The 16,914-nt window shown below is 43.3% G+C and overlaps 1 protein-coding gene across 1 annotated transcript; it reads left to right on the forward strand.

The window, feature by feature from the left end:
* Nucleotides 1-1,151: 1,151 nt before the first annotated feature.
* On the forward strand, nt 1,152-16,241 carry apbb1ip (amyloid beta (A4) precursor protein-binding, family B, member 1 interacting protein). The gene is made up of 14 exons (XM_068343521.1): nt 1,152-1,729; nt 4,878-4,937; nt 5,622-5,709; nt 6,392-6,729; nt 7,560-7,637; nt 9,063-9,222; nt 12,119-12,240; nt 13,070-13,144; nt 13,251-13,394; nt 13,590-13,700; nt 15,002-15,100; nt 15,190-15,313; nt 15,408-15,469; nt 15,561-16,241. Exons 2-14 carry the CDS (start codon nt 4,878-4,880, stop codon nt 16,230-16,232), a joined length of 2,133 nt encoding a protein of 710 aa, XP_068199622.1. The 5' UTR covers nt 1,152-1,729; the 3' UTR covers nt 16,233-16,241.
* The last annotated feature ends 673 nt before the right edge of the window (nt 16,242-16,914 follow it).

Genomic DNA, 16,914 nt, shown 5'->3' on the forward strand with positions numbered 1-16,914 from the left:
AATCAGGACTGCAGGCTCAGTAGCACGGAGGGCTTCACGCCACCCAGGATTCCATTTGACGTGTACAGTACATCTGAGCACAAACAGAGGGCACTCCAACACTCCTGTACGCATCCCGTTTCACATCATCACAATGACAGTTTGTCTTCTGCAGCAGAGTCTTTGACAAATGCTTATCGTTTTGCAAGGTGCACGCTGGTTTTGTCATCATCACCCCATTTTCTTTCAGTTCAGAGAAGCTCAAGAAAAGGTATTACGAGGTGTGTCGGTGCACTTAGATTTACCACAATGGAAACTTTAATTGCAAGTAATGCAACTATAATAAGCATAAAATTGCTTTTTGAATCGTGCAATATCAGATGAATGCACTGAAAAACAGTGTTGCACAGTTTTTTCTGACTGTGATGTTTGAGTAGAAGCAACAAGGTGGAAAAAAAAACATCCCTCTCTTTGCTGCAGAGTTTTTCCTCCCTGGATCTGTTTGACAAATGTTCTGCTGGCGTTGAGGAGAAACTCGCAGCTAATGGGAGCCGGCCTTTGTCCATGTGTTTGTCAACCTCTTTAAGAGAAAGGAAATGAGTGGCAGTCGGGGCACATGCCTGTACCCGGGCGTTTGTTTAATACATCATGAGTCAAAGGCTCTCGGAGGTGTTCAAGGTTATTTGGTTTCTCCTTGTGGCGTTCAGTTTTTTTCTGATGACAGGGTTTTCCCTGGAGAGGGTGGTCGGACATTCCCATTGGACGCTGCTTCTTGGGGAGGAAACAGAACACATAATAATACTATTTTCTTCTCTAAACAGCTTACGAGGCTCAAAACGAGGCCAGAAAGGGGGGTGGAAGTTAACTGAAGTCCAATAATGGACCGTTTGCTTCTAGATGAGAAATCTTGTTTTTTTGGCCTCCCAGGTTGACTCAAGGAGAAATGCAAATAAACAGCGTTATCTGCCTCGGCGTGGTCAGATAAGAGGTGGAGGCTATTCATAGCTCCACAGCTTGCCACTGAAGATAACTGACCTTGTTGCACCACACCGGTGTCTTAAGGTACTTCCTCCTTGACACTGGGCAAATGAAGGCGTGCTCGAGTATGGTTGGAAGCATAAATACTTATGCTTATACATAAATACTTAGCATAATACAAACATTGCACAACAAGTAATTAATGAATCTGTCTGTAGGTGAGTTAGTTTTTCGGGGGATTACATCACTGGGGGTTTCTCCTTAGTCTCCTGGAGTCTGGTGTGACGTGTCACGCTACAACTCCTGCTAAAGCCCTGCTGTGAATCAGCTTCAGCGTGGTCAATAATTAACCGCTACATTCCTCCTGCTGAATCAGCCGTTCTCTCAATCGCAGCAAAACCTCTCCTATCGTCCAAAACAACCTCATTGTCGACGCTACAGCGGTTGTCTATCGGGGGGGCCGCGATTGCCGGCCACAGCATTCTCCTTGTCCCGGAGATAAGGAGGCTGTTCAAGGGGAACGATAGCGCCACAGCGCTGCCTTGACAAGACTGTTGTGAAAGTTTCTGAGTCCTGGGTAGGAATGCAGCGACAGGTCTGGACCTGAACTTCCGCATTAAGCAGGAAGAAGTCGAGGAGTCACAGAAGCAGATGAACACCCAACTGTTTTTTTTGCTGTTGGGTAGTAAATGATATTTAGACGTTGAAGTGATGTCCATGAAGTTGTAGGCTCTAAACCGACTGGTGAATCGAGGACTAGTAGACTTTAAAGGTAAGTCACACCTCTGTTAAGTTGGACCTGTAGTTAATGGTGAACACCCACTTTCCTCAGAGCGGACTTGACTTTGACCGTTGTGTAAAAGATTTGTTGTCAATAGCTGATTGTAAAACTGATTATTATTTCACTATTTTTGGAATAGTTGTGAATTAAAGCTTGATGAAGCCATTGTAGAGTCCTGAAGAAGAGCCATTTGGCATATCTCGGTGAAAAAAGGGTGTTACTTCATGGGTTGGGTGGCCCCCGCTGTTATATTGCTCAATAACCACAACATGACCGGACTTTTATTTTAAAGTTCATGGTGCTGTCACTTTGTGATGAGAGGAACAGTTATTTCATTTAGATTTTGAGATTTAACCGGAGAAATCTGAACTCATAACTTAGAAACCGTCTCTACTGTCCAGCTGGACATGGATGGAATAAGGGTGTAAATGTGTCGAGTCGGCAAGATGGTATCTGTACATGTTGTCAGTCCAGAAAAACGCTGCAATATGTTTAGATAAACCTTCAGATGAGTCATGTACAGCATGGGTGCAGAGGGATGTTTGCTCCATGTAAATATAATCTGTTCCTGGAAATTCACAAACAGGTCGATTTGCTGCCGTCATCGAACACAGATACAATCTTTTTGCATTTATTTTAAATGTCAGTTATAGTTTACTGTCTTTATTGTAGGGCACAGTAAGACACAACTAAGATTTAGGCAATTAATCGGTGCAACTTGATGATTAACATCTCGCTCTGGTGCCACTAGTTTGAAACTGAAGATCAGAAAGGCTGAAAATATATTGGAAGTTATTAAGGGTGGATCGTTTCCTGTAGTAATGCGCCATGAAATGTTTTTCTCTTTAATTTCTTTGGAAACAAGAAGTGGAGTGTTTTCATAAATGCATTGTGCGGGAGGGGTTGGAGGGTAGTCTGTTTTCATGCCCTGAGAGTTTGTAATAATATTTATGAATCCTGACAAATCTCATATTTTCAGAGCGGTTTCTGGGAGGAAAATAAAAACGGTGCACACAGTGAATACTTTTATTGTTCCTACTTTCTGCAGCATTGACTGAAGCAATCATAAATTTTTAAAATATAGACTTTATTGTAGATAAATGTGGTTATTGAATGAAAATTCTATCCGGCTAACCTCACAGAGCTTCAATCTGCAGTTGACATCACTTGGATTAAAATGGAAAAGTGAGCTCATTTGAAAGCATCACTAATTCTTCCTTCAAATCATATTAGTCATACCCAACTGTCTCTACAACTATGAGCCAAAGATAACATTTTTTTTAAAAATTTGGGGCCAATTGGAAAGAATTAGCAGGACATACATGGAAATAAGAATATAGGCTTACCTTTGTACTGTGTGGTACATCCACATCGGTGCTTTTTTTGAGAAGCAGGGTCATCTTGTGTCCTTGGAAATGGATTTTCCGGCTTGTTGACGATTTGACGAGAAGATCAATATATGACTCACGTGTTTGCAAAATATGAAACTACATTCAGGAGTCAGTTAGCTTAGTTTAGCCCTGGAAGCAGGACAGCAGAGCTAGCCTAGCTGCATCCTTTAATTTTTTTCATGGATTTAATCTGTTGATTGATGCCGAGCAGATTTTGTTAAAACAAAGCCAGGCTAGCTTCTCCTTTCATTTACACTCTAAATGCTAAGAAAAATTAGGCAACATTAAATGCAAAGATTTACTATTGACATTCTTAACTAACTACGAAACAGTAATCAAAACCATGTTTTCTTTGTGTGATTTTAAAAGCATTCATTCACAATGGCATCAGTGTAATGCTAGAATCTATGCATGAACACAAACTAATTGTTTTAAGGGTAATTCAACAACATCCTGTGAGCAAAGGAAACAGCAGCCTAAAGCTTGCAGGTGGTTTTTCATGTCACCATTTCCTATACAATTTCAAAAACGCAATCTGCAGGAAGTTGTCACTTCCTCCTTGGGGTATGCATTCGTGTGTTGGAGTAAAAAGGTGGGCCACATGCTACAACAGTTAGACCCCTATATGAAAATTATTACCAAATATATATAGAAAATGAATGCAAATGAATTAATATGAACAATATTTTTTATAGACCTCTTCTCCTCCATTATTATTAGTCCAGGACGTGGGTGTGACACACCTGATCGGTCATGCGATCACAGCAGTCATGATGCATGAATTGTTTCAGCGCCCTCCATGACTTAATCAATCTTCTAGTTGGCAGCATGCAGCACACACACACACACACGCACACGCACACGCACACGCACACGCACACACACACACACACACACACACACACACACACACACACACGTACAGTAACCCAATGAACTCCCAGCAACACCTCCTCGCTGCTGGAGGTGTTCCACTGCAGGAAAACAGGGACTCTGTTTAGACTGCACATTCTGGCCAATCATAACACGGGCTCTGAGAAATGAGGATTCAAATTAGACATGTGTGAGAGACAGCATACTGTACACGATAACAGATGGAAATCTCCAGTGAATCTTCAGGAGTTGTTTTCTGGGAAAACACAGCTACTCCAGCCGCCCCACACGGGTTAAACTACACGGATGTGTAGCAGGGAAGCTAAGTGTATTAGCATCCCACTTCATACGGTCACTCTGCTGAAGGTGTTGAAACAAATTCGCATGTTAAGTAAGAAGACTGCAGCCCGTAAATTTGACATTTTACATTTGAAAGTAACAGAAAACATTCATGAAAAATATATAATGCAGCATTATTGGAATCATGTTGCGCTTTGCAGTTGAAAGCATGCAGCAAGATGCAACACGCTCTGGTGAGAATGAATGCCTGGGAGTTACGGGTACAGACTTCTTCCTTCTGCCTGGGTTGGACATGTTTTGCAAGATATCGCGGCCTCGGGGCAGGAATTACAACCTCCCGCTCAGAACACAGGAGCAGTACCCCGCCCAAACGCTGGCTGCGTATTCATGTGTGTTTAATATTCGTTTCTCCATACAGATTCATTCAACGCATTGTCATTCGTCATGACAACCGCAGCTAATCAATGGGGATTATTTGCTTCCATAAACAGGTTTTCACTTTGTAGTGAATTCGCCTGCAGATTGATCTTGACAATACTTTTTTTTTTTTTACCTTGTTGTGTTGCTTTAAACAGATGGATGACATTGATGCCATGTTCAGTGATCTGCTGGGGGAGATGGATCTCCTGACTCAGGTGAGTCAAGTCACAAAAATATAGCAGTCAAAGTCTTTTTAAATAAAGAAGAAGAAGAAGAAGAGTAAAGTTCCAGGCGTCAGGTTCTCTTTCTTCTTGTGATATAATATAATTCAAGAAAACGGATCACACACAACTTTTTCCTGCCATGAAGTAACCAGAGCCAATAAATCTCCATCCACTTCCCTCACTTTATACCTCAGATAGACTTTTCTTCTTCAGCGACAGATGACAGACCCGCTAAAGCCCACCATCGATCATGGAGACACTCCAGACTGGCAAACACAACAGTCACGGCAGGGGGAACACTCTAACATCCATAAATTACCCTCTCTCTTAGGGAGGGGGGGGAGGTCAAATGGCAAACTCATGAGTAGCCAGAGATTACACATTTTTCTCTTTGTGAAGAGCCCCACTGATCACTTTGATGTTTTTTGTTTTTTTTTAAACCTCCACTGATTTTTAATCATTCACCAGCGGCGTTCAAGAAGACACATAGTAGCCGCCGTGTTAGGTGTCGAACCTGAAAACAGATGTAAGACACTGAACTTTTCTTCCTGTGTTTGAGGACAGTTTATGTTTCAGACCCTTTTCAATCTGTGTATCGACCCATTCAGCATCTTTGTGACTCTTAACATATGTGTTCACACTTTTATACACCACCTTGTTGATTTTTCATTGCAGAGTCTCGATCAGGAAACAGTACCTCCTGCGTCCCCCCCAAGCCCAGTAGAGGAAGTCAGTTTCGCCGGTGGCTTCACCGACCTTAATGGTGACTTCACACCTTTTTTCTAGAAATTAAACAAAGAGCTAGGTGTTGGTTTCTTTTCTCTTTTTTTTCCCCAGAATTTCTTGCTACAAGGGGGCAGTTGTGCAAGTACAGGATATATCGGATGTTTCGTGAGCTGCTAGTCATGTGAATGGACAGCTTTTAGTTGTACTGACTGCTAACTTAAAAGGAAGCTTCAGAATACTCTTTGAGCCAAACACGGTTCTGATTGGATGTCAAACAGGCAGGTTGATGCTAAAACAAGACAGAGATTGTGCAGCAGAAGCTGTCAAAAGTCTTTCCAAAGCAGCGTCATGACTCACGACCTTTCAACAAGGGCCAACAATCCAACAGAGGTTGAAAAGACAAAGCAAGTTGGTCGAGTATTTTTGTTGCACAATGGCCTGAATACATGACCGAGCTTGATTCGGGTCAAGGATCAAATTGGGCCCAGTTAGATCAGTTTTTGGAACAAGCACCTTGAAACACCCTGGATCAGTTTGCTTCTTGAATCATTCAAAGCATATAAATATGTTAAAAGTAGGATTTTTAGGAAAGAAGGTCTTGTTTTCTGTGTAACAAAACATTAACACCAGACTGCTTCAGCAAATATTATACACTTATCTTTAAAATATCAACTCTTACTAAGTCAATTTTTGATAGTTAAGCTGATTTTCTTCATCAGATTCTCTCCATGAACTGGAAGACACGGATTTGGATGCACTCATGGCGGATTTGGTGGCTGACCTCAACGCTTCGGAACAGAAACTCGCAGCCGAAATAGAAAGTCTGAAGGTACCGTCACCGACCACGTCAGGCCAGGCGCCTCCAAACCTACCCCGGCCAGGTCTGCCCCCGCCAGACCTGCCACCACCTCTCGAGGAGCCGGGCAAACGACCTGCCTCCTCCCTCGTGTCCCCGACATCACCCGCCAGCCACACCAGTAGCAATGTCAGCACCCCAGCCTCCGCTGCTGCTTCACCTTTACCTCCTCCACCCCCGCAGTCAGCAAAACCCACAATGGTGAGTCAGTATGCAATTTGTGAGATAAGAGAGAGTTCTCCGAAAATAGGATTCCTGTAAGGGTGTAAAAATAAAATAAGTACCACAATAATCCACAGCAGTTGAAAATGAAAACCCCATTTCTAAACAGGAAGAAGAAAGAGGCATTCTCTTTTTTTACTGGTTGTGTTGGTTTCCCAAAGTCAATCCTGACAAGACAGCACTATAAGTGCGGTAAAACAGAACAATCTCCCAGCATATACATTTCTGGTGAGCTCTTTGAGTCTTTGTGGAACTGGAGGAAGCGGTATTCTCTTATAACGTTCTGGACGGTGAGATCATGATGAAGCTCTCGCTGGATGGAGGCATCTGTTACAGTTAGACAGAGATCGGTGAAGCGAAACGGTCGAGAGTCTGTCTGGAACAGATCAAACACTCCCAGCCGTCAGGCAGAAAAGAGTCGCAGGATCAGAAGCGAAGGATGGTGGTATTGGTGGAGGGTGGGACGGGGTGAAGTCAGACAGGAGCTTATTGCTTTAGCAGGGTTTGTTACCTCATCCTTCCGAGGTAAAACACCAGCTGTACCGGGGCAGAGAATGCGTCATTGTGAGGTAGGGGTGTACAACTTCATTAAAACTGCACTGCGGGCTGGATTTATTCTTATATCCGATTCCCTCTAACGGAGAACCGATGGATTAGACGTAACGTCCCAAATGAAGTTCCCTCAATGGAAATGCCAGTTATGAAATGATCTTAATAAACTCTACGCCCTCTGAACTTACTACGGTGAGAATATCTCTCTTCTATGGTATTCAGGTGTTAGCACACTATTAAAATGTCCCCTTTTTTAGGAGGAAATTGAGGCTCAGATGAAGGCAGACAAAATCAAGCTTGCCCTTGAGAAGCTCAAAGAAGCTAAAGTGAAAAAGGTAAGACAACACAGAAGAGCACTCCCTGCTGGAAAAAGTAATGTGAATTTTGGCTATGTGGACATGATGTTCAAACTTTGTAACATCAAATCAAAACAAAGGATGGCAACTTTCCTCTTTTTCATTTCCTGTTTGGGTGGCTACTTTATCATAAAAGTGGTCAACAAAAGCCAAGATGTGGTTCTGATGAAACTGAAGTAATTGTTCCAACAGAAAAATTGCTGGTCAACACTGGATTGATGGTATAAAAGCCAAGGGTTAAATCTCACATGGGTGCAAGTCCATTCATGGATCTGTGAGTTTTGTTATAAATTCTTTAAAAGCTGCACAAAGGAAACCGACCATGTGTGTGCAGATATGATTAAACTCAGACCACAGACCACTTTAACAGCAACATCTGTCCCAAAAATGTAAGGTGCACCCAGCAGGAAACACTAAAGGCTGAGGCCCTTAAGGTTTCAGAGCATGCTTTCGCATGAATTGTATGTTTTGAAGATATGTATTGAAACTTGCATATGGAAGGACCACAAGAGGAAAAATAACGATATCCAGTGATGTTTCAGCTACACGCCAAAGCGTTATTGTTTTCTGGGGATGGTTGAGACGGAGCAATATGTGATCTAACGCTATAAATCCTCCAGCGATAACATCTCTGAAACTCACATTTTTATGACACGAGGCGAGCGACTGGCTGACCTTGGGTCTGTGAAACTCCTCAGCTTTCCAAAGCTGGATTAATTTCAGATGAGAGGAAGTGTGAAGCCATATGAGACTGTGAGGAAAGCACTGCTCCACTCCAGTGAAAAATTAATTCTGAACGTCGGCCAAAAAGAGACAAATACAAAGGAGTAGAGATGGTCGAATGTCAACAGCTTGGACTAAATGGAGAGACAGAAGTGCTGATGTCCCAACTCTTAAAACTAGGAAACAGAAACAACGATTTGCTGTCATAGCCTGCAATTAAACAGGCAAACAAACAGGCAGCAGGTGCTTCGAGGCTCGATTTGATGACACACTTCAACACAATTGCTGCTGGCCACAACATGATGTAACAGTCTGTCACCCACAGAACAAAATCAATTACAACTCAATAAATAGCATGAAGCTTTAGGAAACGGGCTCATTGACAAGACCTACGTCGCTTTTGAATCTGTCTTAGCTTAGCATTATGTGATGACTGGAAACACAAGAAAATAGTCATCTACCATCTGTGTTTATAGAGGGTGTACGGTTCTGTTTTCCATCTTTGCTAAGCTAACTGGCGGCTAGTTGCATCTTCCCATTTAACATAAAGACATGAGAATGTTATCAATCTTCTACTCTGGAGTTACGTTCGTGTTGCAAGCCTCGTTTTGTGTGTTACTGGCGTCACATCAAGGAATTTCGTTTTTCTACCGACAAATTAAAACTACTCTTTTCTAACAGTTGGTGGTGAAAGTGTTGTTGAATGACGGCAGCTCCAAGACCCTGATGGTCGATGAGAGGCAGAGCGTCAAGGACGTAATGGACAACCTGTTTGAGAAGACTCACTGTGACTGCAATGTTGACTGGAGCCTGTGTGAAACCAACCCTGAACTTCACCTTGGTACGTTTCAGAAATACAGCGTTTAAAATATTCAACCTCTCGCACACCTGCAACAATCATTGTCCCGATTTCTAGTACCGTAATTGGAATACATGTCTTGTTATGAATTTATGAGTGAAGGGTGACTCGATGCACAAGTTTGAATTGACGCATCATACAACTGATTTCCATTGATATTTCCATTGATATTGACTGTTAAAATGACTCATGTCATCAGCATAAGTTAGATAAAGCAGTGACCCATCAGCATATCGAGACATGCAGTTTGTCCTGATGACACAAAAAAGATTTAGAAGCATTTGAGAAGATCATTTCTTTATTTATCATGAATGACTGATGTGTTTAGTATTCACTACGGCCTCTGAGATGTTGTCACTACTGGATGTAGCACCATAGTGGTTCAGTGTTCGTCTCGTGACGGATCTGCTGCGTTGAAATGTCTTGGAATGAAGTATTTTAAAATAATTCGGTGCATATTCCCAGCAGCAATCAAACAATCATTGAGTCGTGACGAGAATTTTCAAAAGCAGAAAATAGAACTGATGACGTGACTTTATTGATCTAGTAAATGTGGTGCTGAAATGATTGCAATGAGTTTGAGTCTGGTGGCAGATATGTCAAAAGAAGCATAAACACGGTGCAGCGGGGTAACGTATGGTAGATTACAGCTTCAATGAGCCTTTGTCGTGTTTTTAAATGGATGGTCAGTTAAACGCATACGTATGGGTGGGATGTTTCACTCAGCTCCAGATGATGGACGGTGTTTTTACTGGCACGATGGCAACTAGCTCACTATGAAACATTGATGTTACTCCAATCATTCTTCCCCGCTTCCTGTATTCTCTCTTACTCACACATACGGTGCAGACAGGTGAGTTTAATTTGCCATGTGGGACGCCGCCAGTCATACCCTGTCATGTGAAAATGGAAGCCGTATGACATCAATCCTCCGTCTGAGCCGTCTGAGCTATATTTACCTCGGCAGCAGCGCCCTCCGATCCTCTGTCTGCTCTTCACCGCCTGGTTTTTATGCTTTCTAACAACTTCAACAGATTCATACAGAGATAATTCACATTTGATGAAAACCAATCTTATGTATCATGACCAGGGGAGTCATTTTACCCCATCCTGAAACTGTTTTAATGGGACACAGGTGGTAAAGTCATTACCTTCTATCAGTGACAAAATCAAAGTCAATATTACAGTATTTAAATCCAACATTATAATGAAGTACTGTAATTTTATATGCAGCTAGTTAAGCTGTCAGTCATTTTATTAAAAATTACGCCTAGAATTATTCTATATTTTTCCTGATTAATTCACCTAATTCCACTAGACAATATAATTACAGACGGGAATGCTGGAAATAAGAGGAACATAGAAAATGAACAGACTCGGTGCATTTCTGGACACCGAAATGTGTTAATATGAAAGTTCCTTTAACTTTATGTGTAGTCATTTGATAAAATTTTGAATAAGATTTTGAATACTTCAAACAGTTTAAATGTTTTAATTCATCGACATCAAATTATTCATTTTACTTATCTATTTGAATTACATTAAAAATGGATGAAAACAACACGGAGTGCGATGAACGCTGTAGATACATAAATACTCGGAATATTTCAGATCTCTTTTTACGTCTGATGGTAAAAGTGACGCCTCTGCAAACAATATATGAGGAAATGTGTCTTTTTTCGTTTGGTCAACACGGTTTATTTTCAGCCTCGTTTTTCTGACAGATTGCTATTTTAAAAAAAAGTCCTTTGACTCATGGGCACAGGGTGGGACGGGGTGTCATCTCCGTCAACCCACTGAGGTTGTGTGATGACGCGACGATGGAAAGAATAAAAATAGTTGGAGACATTTTGAAGCCACGCTTGGAACTTCTTCACATTTGTGCAGGACCTTTGGTTTCATCAGCAAAATGTCAGGGCCAGTCGTGCCCTATAAACACCCACAGACACACAGTGACGCCGGTTACCATTGTCCCGTTAAATTCAGCCATGTGCTCACCATGCACACCCAAAACACACCATGTGGTTAATGTAGTTGAAAAGGACCTTTAACTCACTGGAGCAGCAAAGTCACACCATCCATTTAATGACTGCAACAGGCAAACTATGCTCTGGAACCCTGGCAGCAATTTCTTTAATGCTTGCCTCCACCTCAGCTGGTATCCTGTAATTGAGCATTATGGCTAAACTACAGTCAAATGCTCCCCTACCTGATGGGGAGGTACAACACCCAGTTTCTGGATGGGCGGTGGAGGAAAAGGAGGAAGAGGAGGAGGAGGAAATTGCTCTTAATGTGTCTGAGGTTTAATGGCATTTAAACTCTTTCCAGCAATGGCTTAACTTTTATTAAACTCTTCCTTAATTAATCTCACTTGAAAAAGGGCGACAGCTGTGAGACGGGTTTTTACATCGAGCTCAGCTGATCTAAAGATTTTGTGACAGAGCGAATAGAATGATCAAATAAATTAGTAAATAGAACAGGGTGCAGAATTACTGTGTTTACGGCGAAGCTTTGACTCATCACGCGGAGAGGGCGTGTGCAGTTCTGTCTTTAGGGTCTGAATGTGCAGAGAAGTGATCTTTTATGAGCTGACGTTTTAAATGGGGGGAAGAGAATGCATGTTTTCACACTTTTGCTGGTTTGTTTGTCTGTTTGTTAGCAGGGTCACACAAAAAAACTACTGATAGATTCTTTTCCATTTCAGGTCCCACAGTGTTTCCATGACTCAAAAACCGCCTGAATGGTGGTTGACGGTTAAAATAAAAATAACAAAATTCCTAAAAAACGCATTAAAATTATGCAAATCTTCCCACAAATCAAAATCTTTGATGCTCACATGAAAAACAACATGGCGTCTAATTTGACCTTTCCTTGACAGAACGAACGTTTGAAGACCACGAGAACCTCGTGGAACCTCTCCTGGCGTGGACGAGGGACACCGAGAACAAGATCCTTTTTCAGGAACGGCCGGAAAAACATGAAGTTTTCAAGAACCCGCAGGTCGGTCGCGTCATTGTTAAACACGTTTATTTACCTAACCCTAACCTCGCCTCGTTATTCCTGGCCTTGGTTTGTGCAGATGTCCACTTCGTTTTCAGCTACGCAACATCTGGCTATTTTCACCGTTCAATCGTTCGAATGACGCGACGCTTTTCCGCCACACTGGGACGACCTTTTAGTTTCACGTCCTCGCTGTAACATATCAGACAAAGCAGCTTCGGGCAAGATAGATCAAGATCTTGGCATGTTTGTTGATAGAATGGGAACCCTTTGTAATCTCAGGGTGTTTAATGGATTCAGTCTGTTCTGTTGGCACAGACAGATTGGAAAATCCAGGACGATATTCTCATTTTAAAACCACTTCATCATGTCGTCCACGTCCCCGTCCCCCCCACCCGCGAAAATCGGATCTGTTTTATACAGAATGTCCTTTACAATTTCAACTTCTGAGCTACCAAAACAGAAATCCCCCTCTGGGATTTCTCACCACAATGAAAACACAGCCCCAGACTATGAAATAAAGATTTTTTTTAAAGCTGATTTTCTTCTGCTCGGGACGCCGACATCCCATGTTTTGTTTTGACATTTAATAGGTTTAAATTTAACTCAACTTTTCCGTAAAAATAAAGTTCATTCAGTGTTTTTCTTTCTGACCAGATGGACGTCTGCATTTACATTAAACTATTAGAATAAAATCATTATGGCTGCTCTGTGACATGACACACAGCAGCACCTCAAGCTAAATTCTTGCATGAGAATTGAGCTAGCATCCGTATAGCTAACCTGCTAGCCTCGCTAATCTTTAATCCACTGCGTGTTATTCTGACAGAACTTTTATCTGTGGAAGAAGGACAAGAAAACACTCAGAGAGATAAAGGACAAGGACAAGGAGTTATTAATTCAGGTAAAACATTCTCCCAAACTCAGTTCTTCCTTTTAAAGTGGCAGTTTTCCCAGTGGGGGCTTCTCTGAACCCTTTGACCCCTTTCATCCCTCTTTTGCCTCTGCAGGAGAACTTCTGCACTTCTTCCATCATCGTGCCCGATCTGGAGGCCGTGCTGCACCTCAAAGAAGATGGAAAGAAATCCTGGAAGCAGCGTCTCTTCCAGCTGAGAGCTTCGGGAATTTACTACGTGCCCAAAGGGAAAACCAAGGTCGGGGGGCGGGGAGGGGTCAAAAGGAGATATTATTTTGCGGCACAGAACGCGCTATAAACACATTTTTATAGCTGCTCTCTTGTACTCCCAAGCATAACGTTTAAACAGGACCTGCATGAAAATGGTAAAAAAAAAAAAAAAAGAGAAGATGCTGCAGAATGAATCAGAACAAAATGCCTGATTGCTTTCCAGTCGTCCCGGGACCTCGTCTGCTTCGTCCAGCTCGACAATCTGAACGTCTACTACGGCAAAGACTTTAAGAGCAAATACAAGGCCCCCACTGACTTCTGCTTCGCTCTGAAGGTGAGTTAGCATTAAACCTAGCGAGCATGGCCCAATACCAACGATGATTTCTGACTATCCGGTTGTCTGGTTGCTTTACTGCGGCGGTGAAATTCAAGATATTATGTTTAATATGAGGAAATAAAACAGGAACTTTTTAAGGAGATACTTACATCTCTCTGAAAAGTGCCAAATGAGAATACTAACAGCGATGGAAGGTGTCTAATGGACTCAATTTAAAAGCAAGAAATGCTGACTCATACGAGAAAAAGCTAGAATTAGAAGTCAGTGGTCAGTCCTAAAGGGAAGTGAAAGTTCTTGCTCTTTTTCTCGTAACTTTTGAGAAATGGTAGAATCAGCAGAAACCATCTGAGTCGTTGTTGAGCACGAAGTAGAAAACGAGCTCAGAAGGGCAAGCGAGAGGGGGGGAAGAGGAGACGAAAGGCGCTGCCAGACAACGAAAAGGGGAAAATGACCTGTCAGAAACGGGCAATCTGGAAGGACGGTCGTGTCTCACGGGATCTCTTGTCTTAGGAATCATGCAGCAGAAGACGATGCAGCGGAAACTGAAGCTGCTTTTTTCAGGGTCGTGTTCATGGGATGCCAGCAAATTCAAGGACAAGAGCAAAACAATCCAGGGATTTAAGAGTTTGTTGCCGATGAAATCCAACAATGAGACTATTGGAGCCTCAGACGTCTCAGCGACACACATTTGTCTTACTGTCATATTCAGAAATCCTGACTTGGCTCTTCTGAACAAGAGGAACTGAAAATGCATCATCCCCCTTACTGGATGTTGTCTGTGAAGTCATTCTAGACGCACTCTGCCCCCATGTGGTGAAATCTAGATGGACGTAAACTCAATGTGACCGTCTTCAGGTCTCAATGACATCAACTGCAGACGTGTGTCAAAAGATCCCCATCATTCCCTCAAGAAAGGTTTTTGTGAGTCAGCACCTTTTGGGTCTGAAGAGGTTCAAACGTTACCAGACACCCCCCTCCCCCCAGCTCTAACGACTCCAGGTTAAATTAACCGCTACTAGCATAACATATACAAATCATCAACTGTCAGCGTTGGGTTTGCAAAGGCACCAACTTTTGGAAAAAAAGGAAGAAAAAAGATAATATCTGGATCTGCTGAATCGCTTTTGGTCTTTCTTTTTTTTTTTTTGATGCTATGCATCAAGAAGTAGCAATCCTAGACTCTGGGAAGAAACCGTCTCCATGAGAACTCCATCATCGTGTCGTCTCTGGTATTTTTAAGAATTAGGCTATATGCTAATGTTATCAATCTGAATCAACCAGACTGTTTGTCTTTACAGCATCCTCAGATCCAAAAGGAATCCCAGTACATCAAGTATTTGTGCTGCGACGATGCTTGGACCATGAACCTGTGGGTAACCGGAATACGCATCGCAAAGGTGAGCTAACCCCTTAGCTTTAACAAACAGGAAGTGACCTCGGTCTGACCTGGACTCGTTCTCTGTGGTGTCTTTCCCTGCTCTCCCAGTATGGCGTCTTGCTTTATGAAAACTACAAAACAGCTGAGAAGAAGGCGGCCATCAGCGCCGTGTGGACGAACCGCACCGCTCCGCCCCGCTCCAACCCGTCCACGCCCTCACCCCCCATCAAAGGTAGGAGGCCCCCACCGGCTTCACTGGTGTAAAATAACCCGGATGAGGTTGTGTTTCTTCTATATGTTCGCTCATGGTGTTTCTTCTCTGCTAGCAAAATCGCCGGGTCAGGCTAACGGTCACATCCACGACTCCCAAACCGGACCCGACTCCACGGTACAGAACATTAATCTGACAGCAGGGATTACCGAAATGATGCGTCCCTCTAGCACATGTAGTATCATTATGTTCCATTCTGTCTCCTCAGGACTGGGGAAATATTCCTCCCCCACCTCCGCCCCCACCGTCATCCAACAACCTCCCCCCACCACCTCCAGACCCGGCTCTCCCTCCTCCACCTCCTCCGCTGGCTGCCAAACGCCCCCGAGAACCGTCCTCATCCAGACCGCACCTGCCCAACAACTTCCCTCCACCTCCACCCGCAATGGACCACTTCCCTCCCCCACCGATGCCCCCGCCCGTCGAAGATGCCACAGAGAGCCCGCCAGACTTCCTTCCGCCCCCTCCTCCTGCTCCTGGCTTTGGTTCCCTGCCACCTCCCCCACCGCCAGTGAGCTGCCTTCCACCACCACCGCCCCCACCGGCTGGTTTCGGTGGTATGAACCAGTCTCTGCCCCCTCCACCACCAGATCCAGGGTTTTTACCTCCACCTCCTCCTCCTGCAGCTCCTCCAATGTTCACAGGAGCTGGAGGTCCTCCTCCACCCCCACCTCCACCTCCACCTCAACCCGCCGCTGCCCCCAGAGCAGCAGTACGGCCCCCGGGCTCCATGAAGAAGGTGCCTCCTGCTCCGCCAAAGAGGACTACGCCATTGATGCATGGACGGGGTGGGGGTGGAGGAGGAGGAGGAGGGGGAGGGGATGGAGACTTTATGTCCGAACTGATGCTGGCCATGAACAAGAAGCGTAGCGCTCATTAGCCCGAGAAAATAAAACCGTCACGACCGAATAGAGCACGAACTACACCTTTAATCATCCTGGAACCCCACAGGAAACGAGGGATCCACGCTTCCTGTATCAAAGACATGCATGAATAAAGTGGGAGGGGCCTCATTACACAAACTTCTTCATTGATCAGTTTTAGATTTTATTTTCCTCTAATTGCATCCTGTGCTTCACCGATGAAACACGTTTCTGCAATGAAGCCTACAGAGTTTTACCGCTTGAGTTTACAGACAGTCCTGACACTTCTGTGTAATATTCTATTTAGTAGGAATTTTTTAAAAAAACTCTCCAAAGAGAATGGTTTACAGTTATAAATATTGTCATCTCTTTATAAAGGGGGTTTTAAATACTATAAAAACACCAGTTACCTGTGCATACTTTTATCAAAACATGAACTCTTGGCTCTTTTTCCTGTCAACCTTGTTGTCATTGGCCACTCAAATAAACACACAGTGTACGGCATGTAACAACCTCCCTGGAAACCATCCCATAATCCACCCCACACCTCAGAATTGCCCGTATACTGTATATAAGAAACTGGACCGACCCCTAATTGTGGCGACAGCGTAAAGCTGGATTGTTGATAATAGAAGAATCTCCATGGAAGCATCTGCTGTATTTATTTTGGTGTCAATATTGAAAAAATAAACAGAATGG

The sequence above is a fragment of the Antennarius striatus genome, chromosome 20, assembly GCF_040054535.1.
Source record: "Antennarius striatus isolate MH-2024 chromosome 20, ASM4005453v1, whole genome shotgun sequence".
Classification (NCBI taxonomy): domain Eukaryota; kingdom Metazoa; phylum Chordata; class Actinopteri; order Lophiiformes; family Antennariidae; genus Antennarius; species Antennarius striatus.